The sequence below is a fragment of the Thermobia domestica genome, chromosome 12 (genome assembly GCF_964235325.1).
Source record: "Thermobia domestica chromosome 12, izTheDome1.hap1.1, whole genome shotgun sequence".
NCBI classification, from domain to species: Eukaryota; Metazoa; Arthropoda; class Insecta; order Zygentoma; family Lepismatidae; genus Thermobia; species Thermobia domestica.
In genome coordinates, this window is record NC_137465.1 from 99,792,117 (window position 1) to 99,814,834 (window position 22,718).

At 35.8% G+C, this 22,718-nt stretch overlaps 1 protein-coding gene across 3 annotated transcripts in view; it reads right to left on the minus strand.

Annotated features, from left to right (window-relative positions):
* Rbcn-3A (rabconnectin-3 alpha) overlaps positions 1-22,718 on the minus strand; it is a 354,959-nt gene that overhangs the window by 123,969 nt on the left and 208,272 nt on the right. For all 3 annotated transcript variants that reach the window (XM_081733859.1, XM_081733860.1, XM_081733858.1), the window contains exons 29-33: positions 20,817-20,983; positions 14,586-14,738; positions 10,556-10,757; positions 10,081-10,355; positions 5,441-5,704 (exon numbers count right to left, since the gene is read on the minus strand). In XM_081733859.1, coding sequence (XP_081589985.1) covers positions 5,441-5,704; positions 10,081-10,355; positions 10,556-10,757; positions 14,586-14,738; positions 20,817-20,983 — 1,061 coding nt within the window. The remainder of the gene's footprint in view (positions 1-5,440; positions 5,705-10,080; positions 10,356-10,555; positions 10,758-14,585; positions 14,739-20,816; positions 20,984-22,718) is intronic.

Consider the following 22,718-nt stretch of genomic DNA (forward strand, 5'->3'; position numbering starts at 1 on the left):
ATTTTCTGAAGGCAGAAGGCAAACCATTTCGATTGAGGATGTAAAAGGAAGAGCGAATTACAACGTTGTGAAAACTTCACATTCCATGTTTTCTCTCACTCAGTGACAATTATTTTCGTGCGAAAGAGAAGCTGCTCAGCCCTGTAAGATTAGGCAGAAACTATCCCTACTGAACACTTGTCGCCAGCTCTAAATTTTTAGTAGCCAGTGGCGACCTGGCGACCGGAAATTTTGCGCCCTATATATATATATATATATTTCTTTTTAATCTAATTTACTGAGTAGTATTACTCAACTTGGATATATTCGTCAACATACTTTTGGGCCTCTCTTCTTTAAAGTACTGTGCACTTGATTCATTCTTTCATTAAAATTTATATTAGCTCTTCTGTACTTTATATATCTATCCAGAGAAAGATTATTTCATTTACGTCTTCTACCTTCCACAAAGGCAGGTAGGTGTACCTTAAGCATGTGATATGACCATCCAGTAACTTCCTTAATTATCACTCCACATCAAATGTCGCTTTTAACTTTAGAACTGGATAATATTATAATGTGTGATAACGATATTAATACATATGCCTCTTATAATTCTTACTCACTGGGAAAAAAATGTTAAAACATGTTTCATAAGAAACTGAATAATTTTCGGTTAACTTGGGGGTTCTATAAAGATAACCAAGAAAGTTCTATCACTTTTTGTGGAGGTTTCTGTTCAATTGGCTCTCACACCGTGAGTTCAATGCGAATGGAGATAAGGTGAAGGTCACTTGTTGGTGTGGGTATATCCGACATACTACCTGGCTGTGGCACTTCAGTTACACCGTGAACTTCCGTAAAGATAGAGTGAACATGGGACCTCCACAGAGCGTCATAAGGGTGTGTATGCTGTACGAGTTCAAACTGAGGTCAAACGCCGCTGCAGCGGAGCGGAAGATGTGCCAGGCCTTTGGTGAGGGTGACGTGACTACGCGGACAGTGCAGTGGTGGTTTAACAAGTTTAAGGACAGTGATGAAACACTCGAAGACGCACCACGTGCCGGAAGACCAACACATGTACAAAATAAAGATCTTCAGGCAGCAATTGAGACGAACAGTGGCCGGACATATGAGGAACTGGTACTACAATTCAGTGTGAGTGGAGAAACCATTCGGCAGCACCTCCAACTTGGGAAGCACTACATTTTGGGTCGATGAGTCCCACATGATTTGACTTCGGGCTAGAAGGTAACGCGAGCAGACATCTATGTTTCTCTACTGTCTCGTCTGAGAAAGGAGCTATTTCTGGACAGGGTGTTGACATGTGATGAGAAATGGGTGATGTACGAAGCTCCACGGCGTTATCATCATTGGTTAGCATCCCATGAACCGGTTCCAAAACAGTCGAAACCAGCAATGCACCAGAAGAAGGTTCTCCTGTATGTTTGATGGACTACTCGCGGCATCGTGCATCAGATCGATTTCCCTGACACAAATTCTTATTTTCGTTGACATAAATTCTTGAATACAAATGGGAAAATATGGGGCAAGTTCTATCATAGACTTTTTTAACGGTCTCCTCGATCCCCATACCCGTCCAACACACTCCTTCAATTACCATTTATATATTTCTTATGTTTAATAAGTGTAATTGTTATCTATTAATACATAAAATTTATCAAGTATATAATAATATATGTATGACACAGTACCTAATAATATATGTGGGACATTCCATGTGAAATCAACCAATGAAATGGCAAAATCTGACCTGACGATCTTAGATTTTAGTAAAAATTGGTGCACAGCTTTATTACAGTGGGAGATGAAAAAATCCCAAATATTACCTCTCTCCTCCTGAAAGTGTCCCCATACAGGGTGTTCAAAAATGTCAAAAAATTGCATTTTTTCAGTTACAGTGATTATTAAAAATTGTCATAAAATGCTTAATATGTGCACCACAGACATGGAACAAACACCATTGGAAAGCTTAAAGATTGCTCTACAAGTTGTACTACATTGAAAAAACCTGCAAAATAAAAAATAACACTTCCAAAATTCAAATTAAGATTTGAATTTTGAATTTCACTGAGAAATGTCCCTCTGAATTTGTTCACACTTGTCCAGATTGTAGTCTCATATGTGTACTAAAACACCACAAAGTTGTATTTTGGGCACTCAATGGGATCCGATTCAAAATTCAACATAACCAAGCATTGCACGATATTGACTATGTGAATATATGTGTTCAGATCGATACCCATTTGCCTGGAGCTATTTACCTGCAGCATCAAAGGAATTTATATTCAATTTCATTTGTTTCTTGATGTGTTCATTTGAATTTACACAATTATCCACCTTTTGAGTTATTTACAGAGGTTTACGTTTCCAAACAGTACTTAATACAGGTCAGTATGGATGTTTCTAAATTTATGTTGGCTACATTGATACATGTTATTTTCATTCCTTTGTTTCAGGGTTGCTATTACAGAACACATTATTAAAGGGAGGGATATATGTCCCTCCCTTTCACAATATTTGTATCAAATGTGTTATGAAATACAGTGACACTGCTCACAATCACTTCACACACTTTCAGTACAAACAATTAGTCAATAAATTCTTTTTCCTATTTCAATTATCCACTTCCACATATCTGTGACAGCAATCCTGAAACAAAGGAATGAAAATAACATGTATCAATGTAGCCAATATAAATTTAGAAACATCCATACTGACTAACAAGAATAATGACTTGTATTGAGCACTGTTCGGAAACGTAATACCTCTCTAAATAACTCGAAAGGTGGACAATTGTGTAAATTCAAATGAATACATCAAGAAACAAATGAAACTGAATATAAATTTCTTTGATGCTGCAGGTAAATAACTCCAGGCCAATGGTTATCGATCTGAATCCAGATATTCACATGGTCAATATCGTGCAATGTTTGGTTTATGTTGAATTTTGAATCGGATCCCATTGAGTGCCCAAATACAACTTTGTGGTGTTTCAGTATACATATGAGACTACAAAATGAACAATTTTGAACAAATTGAGAGGGACATTTCTATGCGAAATTCAAAATTCAAATCTTAATTTGAATTTTTGAAGTGCTATTTTTTATTTTACAGGTTTTTTTCAATATAGTGCAACTTGTAGAGCAATCTTTAAGCTTTCCAATGGTGTTTGTTTTACGTCTCTAGTGCACATATTAAGCATTTTATGACAATTTTTGATAATCACTGTAACTGAAAAAATGCAATTTTTTGACATTTTTGAACACCCTGTATGAAGACACTTTCAGGGGGGAGAGGTAATATTTGGGATTTTTTCATCTCTTACTGTAATAAAGCTGTACACCAATTTTTACAAAAAATTGAGATGGTCAAGTCTGATGACTTGTTGATTTGACATGGAATGTTCCATGTATGCTTCCAATTTTTAATTTCAGCACTTAGTTTAACCTTTGATTTTACTTTCCTCTGCACTTTTAATTCGTTTCTGTTTAAGGTGATTCTCATAGCGTCTCCGAGCTGAGAAGTAGTCTTCGATCAACAGGAACAGATTCTTCACCTCTATAGTACATAATTGCATCATGCACTCGCCTCTGTGCTACCAGAGAATCTTCGATTTCGTTTCCTATAATAAGTGTCTTATTGACTAAGAACCCGCCCTCCACTGAAACATTGCCGTGGGATGAAATTAAACATTTTCACAACATTCCACAAATCAGAATATTTTTGTTTCTTAGACATTACCTTTGCAAAGAAGTCATCTAACTTGATGCTGCCCATCTTCTCTTCGTATTCTCTGAAGTCATGTGATCCCTGAATTTCAGTACAGAAAGACATAAATTTACACTTTGCTTTCTCTGCTACAAAGTCAGATATTCTGTTGTGTACATGCAGAGTTTCTAGGATGCGTTTCATCCTAGTCTGAGAAAGTCCTGGCTTGTTCTTTTGTAGTCTTGGATCCAAAGCTGACAGCGCACGTACAAGTTTGTACTTAAGAGGGCTCTTTTTCTTGATTATACCCAGCAAAAAGTTTCGACAGTTAAGCCGAAAGCTAGTTTATCTTTATCTGATGCTTTCAGTTCTTTCAGTAGTTTTTTTCTGTCCTAAAACCACACGAAATGATGTCCACGAAAATGACAAGTCATACTTCGATTTCCACTTTTACATGATCAATTATATATATATATATATATATATATATATATATATATATATATATATAGGGCGTAATAAAAAGGCACGGCAAAATTTTAGGGGTGGATACCTTATGGGTAGATAAGCAGAAGAAGTTCATATGTCAGGAAATGCATCGTTACAGAGTTACGGCTATTAAGCAGTCTGGTGCTGTGAAAGTCACATTCTAGTAACCCCTTAATGTGACTCAATTTAAATATCAATAACACACCTCCTAGATCAATAACAATTGAGCTAGGAAGATAATTTTGGTATCAATGCGTTTCTGAAGGATGAAGCTTTCCGCCGATATGTATTTCATGCATGTGGAAGGTACCACGGCGGACGGGGGGGGACTATCTGTTCTTTTTTTTTTAAATCACGTAATTACCCTACCCCGTCCACCGTGATACCCTCCACATACATGAAATAATATTACCAAAATTAAGGGGTAATCAGGGCTTCCTAGATTAATTAGGGGCTGAGCTATTGATGTTTAAATTGAGTCACATTAAGAAGCGACCAGAATGTGGCTATTTCACACAAACTTTTTTGCTTGTCTACTCATAAGGAATCCACCCCTGAAATTTTGCCGTACTTTTTTGTTACACCCTGTATATATAGTACTCGTATATATATATATATATACGAGTACTTCACTCCCTCAGCACGAAATAGCAACACTGCATCATTGTCATCATGGGAATGCTGTACCATTGTGGTTCTCTTCACATGTCAATCTGTACAACCGATAGAGAGGAAACAATGTTAGAATGAAAAAGAGAATGTTACACTTGCACATTTACGTTCCCTGACTTTCCATGACATTTTAAGCAAAATGGATGATTTCACTGACATGTTTTCATTTCCCTGACATTCCCTAATTTTCCAGAATGTAGGAACCCTGTAGGATGACCTGAGACATCATTCTACGCCTTGGATGGGAAACTATTGCATCCGCCATACTCCTCGAACATTGCACCGTCCGATTATCACCTGTTCCATTCCTTGAACAATCACCTTAAAGGACGTCAGTTCAAATCCCTAGTAGAGGTGCAAAATGCACTTGATACCTTCTCTGCTTTACGGCCCACCAAGTTCTACCGCGATGGAATCCATGACCTTCCAGGTACGTTTTAGGTCACATATCGATGTTCGAAGGTGGTGGGTGAAAAAGCGACAGAACTTTCTTGGTTACCTTTATAGCTTTTACTCTTAACTAGGAGCTACATAGACCTTAAAACTTTTGTAATTATACTAAACATACCTCAATTGCATCCCTAACAGCTCCAGCCAACAGAAAGAATGCTGCGGCATGTTCAAATCTCTGTTTTCCCAATAGTGCAAATGCATTTTTCAATGCAGCCTTTCTCCATCTGTCTTCACTAAAATTATTCGCAAAAAAACTTGTCATCCTTTCGTCCCGTTTCGATCGGTACAAACCCCATACAAGATTCTTTTTCTTCATAGCTAGATAAAAAATTGCAGCATCCAATGGATCTTGTTTTGCTTGATACGCTGCCTTCGCTATCTGTAAAAACAGAGTAAATTATTGTGTACAATTGCAGTATACTGGACAGAAGAAACGAAATAATTTTAGAACTTCAAATTTCAAAGATATGTCAGTTAACAGTACCTTACTGCGAATTTAACCCTACATATAATAAGTGTTCCTTGCATGTACACAGATAAAATTACAGTTAACGAACTGCTGGATTTTCTTTCTTCTTTCTTTCTTTATGGCTCTTCTACGAGGATACTTAATCCATGTCACCAATATAAATATATAATGTAACGTTTGAATGAATATTTTCTATAGCTGAAGGTCTGTCTCCCAGTGTCTATAGTGTCTTCCACTTTTTAATGTCCTTTTGTAATAATTGTAGCAGAAAACTTCATATTGAAATCAAGTGAACACAAACGAAACACATGACATTTCAACTACCATAGGGCCGTTAATTGTTATCAATACATTGATAAATATTTGTAGTTCATAAATGCTCAAATATTATTTTACAGTGTTTTAAAAATACATAGATATGAATATTATGTTGAGATTCAACTGAATTACTTAATTGTTTTAAAAAACTAACGTTGTCAAGTTTAAGTGTATTTGAATATTCAGATAACTTTTTTTTTAATTAAAAAAAAACACTGAATCTTAATTCTTGCTTTTAACTTTTCTTCTGTCAATTAATGTTGTTTCTAGTTGATTTATGACTTAAAATTATTTGTTCACATATTGTAGATGTAATAGTAACTTTTAAAAGGACATATAAACTCATAAAAATATTTAGAAAAAGGCACACATCCTGCACGCTACACTGACGTTCACTAAGCGCCATTTTGAGAACTTCTGTTATACGTTCCTACGCATAGTCTAAACTACGTTGCTACAGTAAACATAACTGTAAGTTAACTATCACTTACTGTTCACAATCATAATACAATAATATATGCTTTAAAGAAATTAGACATTATTAGGTTACTTTATTTGTTGTGCTGTATTAGTCTCAGATATAATTTCTTTAACAAAATAAGTGAGTTTCATTTCATAATGTGGAAGGACGGCAGACTTCCAAACTATGCTAATTCAATACTAAAACAAAAAGTGGTAAGTTTGTAACTTGTGATCGTAATAGAGGGATGAGATCAAAGATAGGACCTGAACCTTGGACGTTGAATATATATTAAAAGGACAGCACTCCCTATCTCTTACTGTTTATGCTCTATGGAGATCAATATAGATACCGGAAGTGGTAGCTAATGTTAATCATTTCCGGTTGCAATAGAAGAATAAAGTCAGAGATGAAACACAGTCTTGCGGTACTGAGTCTATATCAGAAAACTGGTTGTCGCTTTATACAAATATTTACGTTTTTTTTCGCTCTGGCCATTAAGAGATAAAAGATCGAGATAAAACTGTTCCTGGAACGCTGAATCCATATCAAAAAGCTGCTCCTCCCTTTCTCTTATCGTTGTTGCTCTACAAAGTACAATATTCGTACGGCAAGTACTAGTAAATTTCTACTACTTACTATTTTAGTAGGAAGGTGGAAATGAAATCTACTCTTAGGGTACAGAATTGATTTCAAAAAGTCCCTTTTCCCTAACAATTGCCGTTTATGTTCTATGAGGAATAGCGCTGAAATTTGAAATGGTTAATTTCTACCACTTCCGGTTTGACTACAGAGTTCATAACAGAAAGAGAACCTATTTTTGGGATGCTGAATAGTGTTCGAGAAACCGCTTGTTGCTATCTATTACCGGTTTTTCTCTATTGACATCAATATTGAAGCCAGAAGTAGTAGTACACGGTGTCTACCAAACTTATGTAATTGAATTCCTGAACTTTCACTGATCCTTTTTCCTGATCATATAATGATTTTTTCCCTGACTCCCTTAGTAAAACTCATAAAAACCAACATATATTTGAAGTGTACTGTAAGTTTTTCCCCATTGATTATATGATTATGCACTATATCGCAAAGGTACAAACTAACAAATTCATTTACCTGCAATTTATTATTATTTTAGTGGCCTCCTTCGCCCCTTCCACTCCCTTCTTCTTCTTCTTCTTCTTCTTCTTCTTCTTATTATTATTATTATTATTATTATTATTATTATTATTATTATTATTATTATTATTATTAAAGTCACCACAACATAACACAATTTAAAGACATCAAACACATTAACAAAATCAACACACACTTTCACAGTGTTTTACACTATTTAGAAACTATTTTTCCTATATAGTGACTTTTTCATTACACAAATGATCAACTGGGGTCATCATTACAGACATTATACAATTATAAATAACTTTCACTGAGTACTATTATACGTTCATAAACATTCTGCACATGTGTTTTGATACTGATTTATACAAGTATCTACAAAAGGTTTTGACTATACATTATGGCTTTGGTTACAAAAATGACTTAACAAGAGTATTATCACAGACGACGCAAGAATATTTAAAAAATTATTTGAATAAAAATCCAATATTCCAGCTGGCATACAGAAGACAATATACGACTTTAAAAACTGTATTTAGATATCTTTCACAATGTTGGTTAGGTTCTTTACAATTTCTGTAACACTTCTATCTTATTGTGTAATTTGGCAATCTGTTAGTCAAAGTTTTCTTGAAGTTCGGGATTTCTTAGGTTCAAGTCTTTTGATTTTCTGAGCCGCCCGTTTTCGCTCTAATTGTTCATTCTTTAGTTGTTGCTTCTCAAGATGACTTTTTGCAAATGCTTCCTTTCTTTTTCGTGTTGCATTCCGCACATAACATATCATGAGCATATAATGTCTACAAGATAGTGTACTGGAAGATAGGACCTGCTACACAATCATTAAAATTTCCAATATAAATGTCTTGATTAATTTTTTTTTCTAATTCATAATGAAATTTCCTAACTTTCCTGACCAAACAAATTTCCTGACTTTCCCTGACCGATAGATAGCTTGTATTTAATTTCTACCACTTCCGGCTTCAATAGAGATATGTAGGTGGAGATGATATATTTTCTTCAGATGCTGAAACAATTCCGAAACACCGTTTGTCGCTATCTGTTATCGTTTCTGTTTTCTGGTGATCAACGTAGAAACTCGGAAATCGTTAATTTCTACCACTTCCGGTTTTAAAAGAGGGTTAACGGATAAGATGGAACCTATTCTTGGAACGCTGAATCAATTCCAAAACACCGCTTTTTCACTTTCTCTTACAATCTATGTTCTATGATCAACGTTTAAACTGTAAATGGTTAATTTCTACCAATTCCAGTTTTAGTATAGGGTTAATGGAGTAAATGGAATCCATTGTTGGGGATGCTAAATCGATTCCGATAAACAGCTTCTCGATCTCTCTTACAGTTTCTGCTCTTGGGAGATCAACACTGAAAACGAAAGCAGTATAAAATTTCTTCCAGTTTTAGTACAGATCTAGGTGAAATTATATCTTTTCTTCAGACTCTGAATGGACTGCACAAAGCCGCTTTCTCTATTCCTTACCATTTTCGTTTTATAGTGATCAACGCTGAAACCGGAAACGAACAAATTTCCGATTTCAATGGATGATTAACGAATAAGAGGGAATCGGAACATATTCTTGGAACGCTGAATCGATTCCGAAACACCAGGTCTCGATATCTCTTGCAAGTTTTGCTCTGATACCTGTCGACCGACAGACAGACAGACGGACATAGTTTTTCTGTAAGACTTCCAAAATGAAAATGAAATGAAATCTTTAAGTTTAACGTCCCACGGTTATGCCGGTTAGCCTAAAGGAGACGGTGATAAAGAGTGAAATGGTGGAATGAAGAAAGTGGGAGGAAACGGGAGAACCCCGAGAAAACCCACGAGCACGGTGTTTGTCCACCACAAAGTCCACACGGCGCGAGCTGGGATCGAACCAGGGACCCCAAGCACCGGAGGTGAATGCTCTACTACTGAGCCACCGCGCCCCCCTGTATGACTTCCAATACTTACGCATAGCATAACTGGACGTAAAAAGCTTACAAAGAAACAATGTAATAATGAAAATAAGCGTTGAAAATGATTGTTAAACTATTATTACTTTTGAGTTTGCAATGACACTTAAGGAAAGCACAAATCATTATTCGATAGTAAAACTGAGCTCCTTCGTGGCTAAGAGGTTAGCATACGTGCCTTTGGCGTGGGAGAGACAGTTCAATTCCTGGCGGAAGCTCATGTGGTTCGGATTCCACGTTAATCAGTGGGTCTTGTCTCATATAGCCTCGCTGCTGAAACGGACGTTAAACTCAAAATCAACTCAACTCGATGGCAAAACTTTTGTTATGTCGCTGTTAATGCGATTAACTATTTAGGAAAGATAAATAGTTGCATTAGTCGCTCTTATTTTACAGGAAAGTTATTTACCTTTTCAATACACGTGCGAAGTACAGTATTACTGCGCACCCACCATCCTACACCTATTTCTTTCAGTGTGCTCCATTTGATATTTCCTTTTGAATACCCCGGCGTAAGATTCAACAGTTCTTCCTCACTTTCTGAATGGAACGCCCATACAATATTCGCTGTTCCAACACCTTGTTTTTGAAGCTGTGCTCGCTGCACAAAGGGTAAACATCGTAGCAGGTAACTGAAATGCTTCATGGCCAACAGGAAACGTAAACCACAATCATCTAAGGAATCTATGGAAGAGACCAACAACTTCTTTCAGAGATATATAGAAATCAGCACATTAAAGTACAATCATAATATATCAGGTAAGTACACATTTCAATTTAGTTACACTAACTTATGGAAGATTTTTTTTAAAAGTATATTTCAAGTTTATTAGCATGTGCTAATTTTCGTTTGCACTGGTTGTTTTACCAAGCTGACTACTAACCTGTAGATGGATTTTCGCCATCAGGCAATCCTGAGAGATTTTCCTTTGCAATTGCGTTCTTTGCAGCATCAATTGCGAAGCGTTCTGCAAAATCAGTATTACATGTAGCCACAGTGTCTGCTAGAGCCAAAAGATGCATTTGATCCAAGCTGGATAATCCAGGAAGATGCGTATGCGTGAGAAGCCTCGAAAGCATACGAGCCTACAAACACAAAAAATAAAAGATGTATTTACTATTAACACTCTTACCTGTAGATGTTGGAAACACACTGGATCAATTATACTTAACTACAATGAAATTCTAAATAAAAAGAATGCGAATGATATTTATTTCAAAAGTCAGAAGGCAATACTTTCAAAATTGGACTTACATTACAAGTTTTCTTTGGAAAACAAATTATAACTGTCGAGCTTTGAAAAAGAGATGCGAAGGGATTTGACATATATATATATATATATATATATATATATATATATATATATATATATATATATATATATATATATATATATATATATATATATATATATATATATATATATATATATATATATATATATATATATGGGTCTTCCGGTTGACGTGGAAAGTTGAAATTTGGCATGATTGTAACTTTTCGGGATTAACCGACAAAAAAATTGCCAAAAGTAAATAGGTTTTAAGTTTTAGGTGGCCTAAAGCGGGAATGGAGAACGCCATGTTATTTAATTGGGCGTTTTTTGGGACCTATAATCTCATATTTTAGGTACTTGAAATGAGAACAAAAACTTGAAATTCGGTATGCCTGTACGTTTTCGTTAGTGTTATCTAAATAAATCACCAATTAATAAAAATTTCAAACTTTAGTGAGGTTTTCTGGGCAATTGGAAAATCTTTCAAATGTTATTTATATAGGACATCTTCTACATCCCAAAATTATTGGGCACTTCCTGTAGAGCTACAAGGATTAAAATTGTTACGATTGTAGCTTTTCTGGACTAACCCACAGAAAAATAGCCAAAAGTGAATATTTTTAATTTTTAGGGGTCTAAAGGGGGGGGGATGAAGAAATTCCCCATGTTATTATTATTATTATTATTATTATTATTTTAGCATATAGTGCAGTATTTTAGGTGCTTGGAATTAGAATACAAACTTGAAATTCGGTATATTTGTACGATTTCGTTAGCGTTACCCAGGGAAATCAGTAAAAATAAAAATTTCCAATTTTAAAGTGATTTTGTGGAAAACCGAAAAATCTTTCCCGTTTTATTTATATGGGACGTCTTCTACACTTAAAAATGTTTAGGCACTTCCGGCAGGATTAGAATGATGAAATGTGGCATGATTGTAGTCTTCCGGGACTAACTCGCAGGAAAGTTTCCAAAAGTTTCCGAAAGTTTTTAAATTTAAGGGGTCTAAGGGAGGGATGAAGAAATTCCCATGTTATTCTAATAGGTGTTTCTTTTTGGGGGGGAGAGGGGAAGGATACAAAATCTTACCTTTTAGGAAGTTGAAATAGGGAAAGATCTTTGAGAAGGAAAAGAATCTTATCTTTTAGGTAGTAGAGCTTTAGGGTTAAAAAATGCGAGGCCGTAGGCCAAGCAAAGGCAGGGATGTGGGGCAAAGTCCCCTGCTGGTCAAATTCAGGAAATATGACGAGCAAATGCACGAAATTTACTGTTTATGCAAAGGCTGATACATAAGAGAAGCGAGGCTGTAGGCCGAACAAACGCGGGAACTGGGGGCGGAGCACCCATATATGTATATAAGAGGTTATAAGGAAAAATTAACCTATAATAATAATACTAATAATGTATCCTACATATTTCCTATAATATTCTACATTGAATCATTTTACTTTAATTTTAAGATGGACCTCTCTTGAACAACTATTATGAAAATTTTTGAGGAAACATGCAATGTTTTGTACATGGAACTGCCTGTAAAAGCCTGTCAGATTTTGACAGGCATTATACAGGGGCATGTTTCGGCGAAAACACATGTAAAGAAAATATTGCAGGCACATTGTCTCCAGGCGATATGCATATCGAAAAAGTATAAAACTTCTGTTGGAAATTTTGCACGGAAACACACGTTGTACAGAGCCCGTACATCAAAATGAGAACATGCAATGTACACGTAGTCACTCACATGCAAGTAAATTAAGGGAATATGTGCATGTAAAGTATCTTGAATGACTTGTTGATAACATTCGAAATACAGTAAGAATGAAAAGTACAAGGAAGGTGCCTGTTTATCAACATGTAATATACATGTGTGACATTCGCATTACATGTAAATATCATGTATTAGCGTATAGCATGGAAAACGCATGATGTAGAATATGTTATTTTACATTTATCATTTTCGTGTACATGCGAAGTGTGTAAATCCCCTACGTGCAGTGTACAGGTAATGTACAGGTGAACGGGAACATGTAATGATCATGATTGCCAACACATGGATTAAACAGATACGTGTGGTGAACAAAGTGGATTGGAGCTAAACATTCACGTTATAGGCATAGGAGACATGCAATATTCAGGCATAAGTCTCCAATTCGACATTTGCTATGCAAGGTCCTGACACATGTATAATACATGGGATTACAACTGAATACATTGCCTGTATTATCTCCGTGTACATGCAAAGTGTGAATCTACCTATATGCAATGTGCAGATAAATGGAAAATGAAATGATCATGATTGCCAATAAATGAGTTAAACAGGTGCATGCAATGAACAAGGTTGATTGGGGTGAATCATTAATGTTACAGGTGTAGAAAACATGTAATATTCAGGCACCAAGTCTCCAGTTTGTCATGCACATATGTAAGGTCCTGACACGTGAATAGTACTCAATGCAATGTACTTTACATGTATATTCCTCTAACACGCCCACTAATTCGCTAACACCTGTATTTCACATGTATTTAACATGTCAATTACATTTTTATCAAATGAAAAGCAGCTGTCGTCAGATCCTCATGAGGTAACGTATATGTCAACTACATGGAATATGCCGGTTACATACATGTCTTTCCACTCTCTACATGTTGTTTACATGCATTTTGCACCTTGCAAGGTTGCAACCCTATCAACATGAAAACTATCTGTTTCCGTGAAATGAACACGCAATGATCGTGAAAAAATTGATACCTGTCTCATGCGTTTAAAAGTGTTCCGTCTTCAGGCGCATGCACAGGCTCCTGTAAAAATATGCCTGTTTATGCATGTTTCACAGGCGCCTGTAAACCACCTACATTTTCTGTCTGGGAACACAAATACTAGGCCACCCATTGTCCTGTTTCAAAACAAGTTAAAACACTACGAGTATCTAATTTAAGCAGGCCTTGAATCCTTTGAACTTTCCACCCAGTCAATCGCAATTCCATATATATGAGTTTACGATAACTGTCAAGTCTGCTGAATACGACTATTAAAATCAATACATTACTTGAATGTTGCCCTCCTCCTGGTCTACTGGCTAGCGTGTGTCTGGTGCTCAAGGTCCCGGGTTCAATTTCCGGTGAGAAAAGATCGAATGTAATACTGTGTTCTGGTTTCTAATTACCGAGCGAAGTAGCTCAAGTGGTAGAGCGTTGGCTTCGCTTTCGGGAGGTCGCGGGTTCAATTCCCGCTGCCGACCATCCTGACTGAGGTTTTCCAGAGTTTCCCTCAGTCCTACCAGGCAAATGCCGGGATCGTAAATACTAAACAGGCCCTGGCCGATACCTTCCAAGTCCTCTCCACTGTTGTTGTTAGATATCCAGTGTAAAATGGCCTCTGAGTTGTATCTGGTGATTGTTAAATAAATAAAAATAAAAATTTAAACTATAGATTTCGTCCTATATAGGCTCGCTTCTGACCAAGAACATAAAGAAAAAGCACCCAATCAAATGTGCGTACCGTATTTCTATAATACAGACATGTGTCACACTTTAACTATTGCTTTTTTATAAGGTTATTTCAGTGTAATTTGCAAATTGAACTACGATTCACTTTTACAAGTTTTCCAAGCACAAATAAAGTTAACAATGTACTCACTTGACGTGGACCAAAATGTGAGAGCCCCTGACGCTCCATACTCGCTGATGGTCGTCGGTCTTGCCGTCTTGGTGAATCTGGTTCATCTTCCAATAAATCATCCAATGATTCTTCGGCTATGCTTGCATTTATATCAAAAAGTTCATTGTAATCCTATAAGAAAAAAGTATGTTCATGAATATAATTCATCTCTCTTTGCTTAATTAACGGTAATAGCTTGGATAGGATTTATATATATATATATACACGTTTGCACGTAATATTCTCTTGATGATTGTAATAAAAGATGATACTGTCAAGGTTACCTCAGCATGAGATCAATGTAACTACCAAAAGTATGGATAAACGTTAGTCAAGATACCACTGACTCAAGACTTGAGAGTTAGTCGTTGCTTTAATTGCTCTAACTTACACAGTAAACGTAAACAACTAAAGCTGATTTAAGTCTTGAGACATAACGGCATTGCAACACGCTTATTGTTGTACATATGCATTTTTTAAAGAGAAAAATACCAGTTCAATCTTCATAAAAACATTAGAAGTCATGCGACTGTTGTTAAAACCAATATATCTGTTATAACTTCAAATGTATTATAATGTAGGGCAAAGTTAGTCTCACACACTGCATTGGTTGCAGTACCAGCTTCTACATTTCTAAACGTCAAGACGTGGGTAGCGTTTAATGCTTTGTATTCCCAACCTAAAAATTAATAGAACTAGGATTCGATGTCCTAAAAATTACTAAATGTTAACTGCAAGAGATGTTCTTAAAATTTGAAAATTACAAACACTCAAATATTGAGTGAAAAAAAAATGACGAGTTGAAGTGTAATTAGTTCAAACTGTTCAACTATAGCAAACTGCCTTACGGGGGCACGATAATTCAGTGGTAAAGTGCTTAACTCTGGTGTGTGGGGTCCCTAGCTCGATTCCCGGCCAAGTAAGTTTGTGGTGGGCAACATCGTGTCCATGGGTTTTCTTGGGGTACTCTTGGGATACGACAAACTGAAAGATTTCATTTCACATAGCGTACTGCCGTATAACCAAATAGTTAACGAGGGTGCCTTTGGTACGTATTGTCTCGGTTTTGATTTCCTGTAAAGGGGTGGTTTTTTCGGTGCTGACCCAACGTCTTGAGGTATTCATGGTTCATCGGAATTAAGAGGTATCCACCAGATCTAGAATCCACAATGACAATGTAAGTTGATAAGTTGAATGAACACTTCGTAGTTATGATTAATGAGCACCTTTTGGTTGGATATAGCCCTTGTGGGTTGTAGAGACATGAGTAGCAACCGACTCTACAAACGACACACAGAGAAAACTACTTTATGTGTCAACACAAACTTACGAGTTTGTAATGGAAATAAAGGAGAAGGGCAACAGGAATTAAGAGGATGAATAATAGAAAAACGAAAGTTGTTATCACAAATATTACAGAAATATTGAATCCTGCAACTGTTTCTCAGTGATATCTTGACCACTTTCTGATCAACAGACTTCTTCAAGTGAGTTGGTTCGGAGAACCAAGTAGATTTAATTAAATGAAACAGGTTTATACTTTACCAAAAATGTGAAGAACTATTAAAAATATTAAAGATGGTCACCGACTTCAAGTAAAACGTCTCTTTATTTGTTGAGAACTATATAAAAATTATACTACCAGAACTGCTCTAAGACTTAAAATACAAAGATCTGCAACAAACATATTTTTGTACAGGTCTATTATGAAAAGAAAAGCACTAGCTTAAGTTGGCAGAACGTTAGAAGCCATCTGACAGCTGTTTCAACGGACTCACTGTAAAGCACACGAGCGAGCTACAATTTATTCTTGCTTTTAAGTTTGCTGTGGTATGACATATGTTTACTATTCTTCATTGTTCTAGGTTTTACAATAGGCATTTCTACCAATTATATGAGTATAAACTTTTTGGGAAAGGAAAGACTGAGTAACTTTTCTTGTTACGGTATTGTGCAGGGTTATTAATGGTAACAAAACTGAAAATGTTTTGGATTCCGGTCCTGCAACTTAAATACGCGTTTGAATTCGGTACGCTTCGGGGAAAAAACCTAAATCACGTGATATGAATCCCACAACATTCATATTCTACAGTATTATATTTCCCATTACTAATAATAAAAAAATAAATAAATAAATAAAAACCTGTCATTATTACTAATTTAAGGTTTAAGGCATTTCCGTCCTCGTTAGTGTATTTTAATCTTATTCAGGTTATTTTTAGTAAATTTCTATTGTTTCCAAAGTTTCAACGCCGTTTACAACAATCCGATATCTCAAACCGTTCTGGAGCTATGAAAAAACATGGGACAGATGGTTATATTGCTTAAAATAGCATGTTTGTAAGAACTTTAAAATGATCGTTGTTTTCCTTTGCTTCTATAGCTTTACAGCAACAGCATTTGGTAGTTCTGACAAACAGTTATATAATGGTAAGCAGCGTTGGAAACTTTAATGATGTTCATCATATCTCTAGAACCGTTTGAGATATCAAGCTGCTGTAAACGGCATTATGATCTTTATATTTACTGAAAATTATCTATGTGATTGGATTTTATAATTAACTAATCAGTTTTTCGAAATGAAGGCTATTGCGAAAAGTCAATTATTCAATCCTTTGTAACTGTTTTTATTTATTACAAATTCGTCATATCATGGTCATAGTATTCAACACGAAGGTACTTTCAATATGAATTTTCCTATCCATCTCATTTGCGCAATTATTTTTGTAGAAACCTCCAAAATTTAGATGTCTGTGATACTGTAGCATACTTAGTTTGTAATGTTGAATAATACGCGTAGTATTCTGTTTTCCTTTAACATTTAGTTTCAAATATTTGATGATCTAACGTAGTTCCATTTGAAAAAATATAACTTTATGTTGGGTTGGCAAAACTGTTAAATCTGGTGTTATCGTAGAATACATCAAATTATGTCCCCCAGCTAATACTTACAATTGGCAAAATGTCAACATTTCCATTCCATTAGTTTAAAATAACAAGGGTGTTTCAACATAAATAGTCCACCCTGTCTATTATATACAGGGTGTTAATGAACTATATCGACAAACTGTAAGAGGTGATTCCTCACATCAAAATAAGAGAAAAAGTTCACGTGGACCTCTGGCGAAAAGTGCATAGTATCAGAGTTAGGGCTGTTCAAAATCGCAAAAAAGCTAAATTTCAATAGGTCCTACTTCGAATTCCAGAAACTGTGGATGGTGGTTCCTATCAGCGTAAAGGAAGCCAGGCATACACAATCCAAAAGTCCATATTTCATCAATTGGCAATAGGTGTAGAGGGTATTTCCTACAGGGTGTAATTCTCTGATATGTTTTCAAAGGAGCTTTCAAATATACCCTGATTTCAAGAAGGGTCCAAAGTAGGCAGGAGATAAACCTTGTCAACAATGGACATTCAATGCTTCGGAAGGAAGGTGGAAGTGTTAGGAACCGGCAGCTCCATATTTCTTTGTGCTCGCAATAACGTGTGATGATATGTATTTCGTCACGGTATATTTCACGTTTTCTTCACTTATAAGCGTGAAAGTAAACATCGCAGCATGCGTTTTCCCAAGAGACCGTGCTACTGACGACTCTTAACACTTCTGACATCACGCCAAAGGATTTCCTGTTCACTGTTATCTTTTGCCGTTTACAGCACCTCGATATTTCAAACCGTTCCGGAGATATTATAAACATTGGTGAAGTTTGCAACACTGCTTAAATCATGTATTGTGAGAATTTGTTGTAATTACAGCTACTAAAAGCTATTGCTATAATGCTATAGAACAGAAGGGAAACAACAATAATTTTAAATATTTTCCACAAATACGCCATTTTCAGCAGTGTTGCGAACTTTATCAATGTTTATCATATCTCCGAAACTGTTTGAGATATCCGAGTGCTGTAAACGGTAAAATAATTTACACATTCATTACAAACCATACAAGTAACTAGATATAATACTTATCTCGTATTTTTTTCGAAATAAAGGCTTTCAAAACAATTAAAATTTTCAAGCCCTCGTAACTTCGTTCCTATTCATTCGAAACAAGTCATAGTATGACCATGGTATCCAACACTAAAGTACTTTCGATGTGCATTATCCTGTGCATAGCCATTGTGCTGTATATGTAGTAAAGGTTTCCAAACTTTGGATGTTTGTGATACTATAACATCCTTAATTTGCAACACTGAATAATAAAAGTGGTATTTTAAGTTTACGTTTGACATGTTGATTTGAAATATGTAATAATCTGACGTAGTGTCATTTGAACAGCACTGTTTGTTGCGTCTTTCTGTTTAATACATACAAAGATGTCCCCTCTCCTTATAGCTGCTTGGTGAAAAGTTTTGTTTTTCTCTCTCTTTTGGTTTGTCCGTTATAGCGGACGATCAAGATAAATTGTCCACCCTGTATGTGTTACGCGATAATTTCACTAGAAAATATCTGATTTTCACGGAATATAGTGTGTTTTCGTTTGAGATTAGACACTTTCTCTTATTATTTGAAACAGAAATTAATCAGAGGGTGAATTCTCAATGTTATGAAAGCACTTCGTTAAACTTTCCTAAATATTACGCGATATTAATGAAACAGTGTGCATCTTTTCTTTCAGAACTTCGAATTCTTCCTATTGCTTTTGCATTTAGTTGAGATCACTCAAGGGCAAGGTGAAGTTCAATCTTCATTTATACCGTTCGGGTTATTTTCGTGTAATCCAGGGTAATTTTTTCTTGTTATTTTTTGAAAGCCATTTCACTTCTGCTTTTAAATATCAGCATTTATCTTCTATTTCAGTTCGTGACACATTGTATTTAGTTCACAACATATAATATATTCGGCTCTATATGTATTACATTATGCAACGAATTTTTGGGTACTGTATACTAACTTCGTAGCTAATTCCAATTACTTATGTTCAAATCGCAACTTCAACTAATGAGTCCTGTTTGGACATTTCAACTCTTGTCAGCAAATACTACTTAAGTTTACAACTTAAGCAACAGCAAATACACTGTTTAGTACACAAAATAAGTACTCATCCCGCATATTTCTATTCGTTTCGTTATTTTTCAAATAATATGGGCTAAACTGATTGCAGGTAAAACAACAAGCCCTGGTAACATTAGCTAAGTTGCTTGGAGAAGCGAATAGAATGATTTTCCTGCAAAAATTATCGTCTCAGATTATTTGGTATTCAATTACCTACTCTAAATACGAGGACCATTCAATAAGTAAAGAGACAAAGTCTATATTTTTAACACTAATCAATTTTTTTTTTTTTTGTTTGTTTCAGGGGTGTTAGCTGGCAATCTTGGGATATGCTCTGATCTGCTGTTTCGTAATTTTAAGTCAACATAACTTCAAAAATATCAATTCATCATGGCAAGTCCTCTAGAAGATTGCACCTTAGAAGAACAGCGCTCAGTCATTAGGTTTTTAGTCGCAGAAGGTGCAAAACCAAGTGAAATTTTTTCTCGAATGTTGAGACAGTACGGTAACAATTGTATGAACCGTGCGAATGTGTACAAGTGGGTTGATCGGTTTAAAAGTGGCCGAACAAGTGTAGGTGATGAACCCCGATGTGGACGTCCAGTGGACGTTTCTGGTTCTTCGTTGGAATCGAGGATTGACGGACTTATTCGTGATAACAGAAGAATTACTGTTGAAATGATAGCTGAGGAAGTTCAAGTAAGTGTTGGAACTGTTTACAATGTCATTAGGAACATTTTAAAGTACAGAAAAACGTGTGCCAGATCGGTTCCCAGACAATGAGGGAGTTAAGGCAGCGGTGCAAAGGTGGCTTCGGGGTAAATCGAAAGATTTCTTCGCCAAGGGAATTAGGAAGCTGCAAGAAAGATGGGACAAATGCATAACTGTAAAGGGTGATTATATTGAAAAATAGCCTTAGTTTTGAAAGATTCAAATAAATCTTTATTGAGCTATAGCAATTTGTCTCTTTACTTATTGAATGCCCCTCGTAAATAAATAGAATCTCTTCAATAATTAAAAAAAAAAAATCCTTCTCAGTTTCACATTCGACTCACAAAAACCTTCTTGAATGCTGAAAGCTTACTTGTAATCAAAACTAACAGTGGAGAGATAAAGAAAAAATCTAAGAGAGATTTTAAATGTTGTCGGTGCACCAATTACATTATATATTGTTGGTTACTTTTATAAACATAGTTCCTTTAATTTTTTACTTACTTGTTGATCTTCGCTTAACTGAGGTCCCGTACTGGCAGTTTCCTTATCTGCAACAAGCAACGTCCACAAAGGAAGAGGTGGAATAGACGTAATTTCAGCATAGTCCAGAGTTAATTCTTCAGGCATAATAGTTGTTGAACCCCGTTGTTCAAGTGGACTCGATGTTCCTGTAATCACATAATATTACTTCAGTAAAAAATTACCAATAGAGATTAATGCTTGTAAATTATTCATTGCAGCTTTGGAAAATTCACGATTGCTAATAAAACTCCAACTGACCAAAGCAGTATATATATTTTAAGATAATATGTTTGAGTTACAGTTTCGGCTTTTTTCCTCAGACACATTATGAGAGAAATATCCAATTTTGACAGCTTACACACAATTTGAATGTAAGACACGCCCACTTTCCCAGTGGATTAAGAAATATGGGAAGAAGTTGATGAATTGGTCTAGTGGACTTGTAATACATGAATTATGGAAAAAGATGATAGACAAAATAGAAAGAGAGAATTAAAAATTTACTTTCTAAAGCCAATTAAAAGTTGAAGTTTTGTCAAAAGAAAGTGGGCGTGTCTTGCATTCAGATTGTATATAAGCTGTCAAAATTGGATATTTCTCTCATAATGTGTCTGAGGAAAGCTGTGTTACATAGCCGAAACTGTAACAAATAAATAATCTTAAAATATATACAGGGTGTAAAGAAAGGTTGTTTACAACGCTTAGGAGGTGATTCTACAGATGAAAACAAATAAAAATGTCTATGTAACACAATGTCCATCTCGGCCTCCTAACCGAGTTACGGACGTCCAAAAGGGTGGGAAAATGAACTTTGAAGGCTAATTTTGGCAAAACGACAAGAGATAGAAGGGCGGTGTTAGGCGGCCCACACAGACTCTCAACATGGACTATCCAAAGATACTAAGATTAGATGTGTACAAGGCGAGCGCAAGGGATTCCCCAAAGGATGCGAAGCATGCCGCGGACGTTATGAGGGCAAAGTGAGGTGAGAGGATGTATGTGAAGTGTTCATGCATACAGAAACGAATAGCAGAAGTGTGTATGCGTATTCAAGATAGCGGGAGAAGTGCGTGGTTGCATAACCGCACAGGAAAGAAGCGCAATTTCGACAGGTTTATTCAAAGCTTGTGTTCGAGAAAGCAGAAAGGGCAGTCCGGCAGTGGGGTAGGGACATACAGCGCTCTACATAGGGTCGACAGTTGTGTAATTAAAAAGCGCTAATGGGGAGGTGATGCAACGTTCACGATAGAGGAACCGAAATCGGTTCCGATGATAATACTCGTAGAAGACAAGCTGCAGCTGATTACTACAATTACAATACAAACAAAAATAATGAAAAACTGAGAAAAGAGATTCACACAGTACGGCAAGATGCCGAGGCACAGCAAAAGTTTGAACTGGCATCCAAGATTCAACGTGTGATTCTACGCATGGAGAGTGAAAGGGCAATTCGATAAGCATTTAATAATAATAATAATAATAATAATAATAATAATAATAATAATAATAATAATAATAATAATAATAATAATAATAATAATAATAGGAAGAAGAAGAAGGAGGAGGAGGAGGAGAAGGAGGAGGAAGAGAAGATGGTGAGGAATACGAATAAAACTAATGTATTATTGTATTAGTATTTAGTATTAGTTTTATTATTAGCAGCGTTACTACCAGAACTGTACTAGCTACCTGTTGTCTCAAATGGTCCTACATCAAACTACAATGACCTCCCTAAATATTACAGATGCATATGTAGAATATGTCGTATGCCTCTCAATGTTTTGTGCGCATGCGTAGAAAGATTTATCGAGACACTCAGCGTGTGTGTTGAAACTGTCCTCCATAAGCAGCATTACACAAGTGACATCAGTTAATAACAGA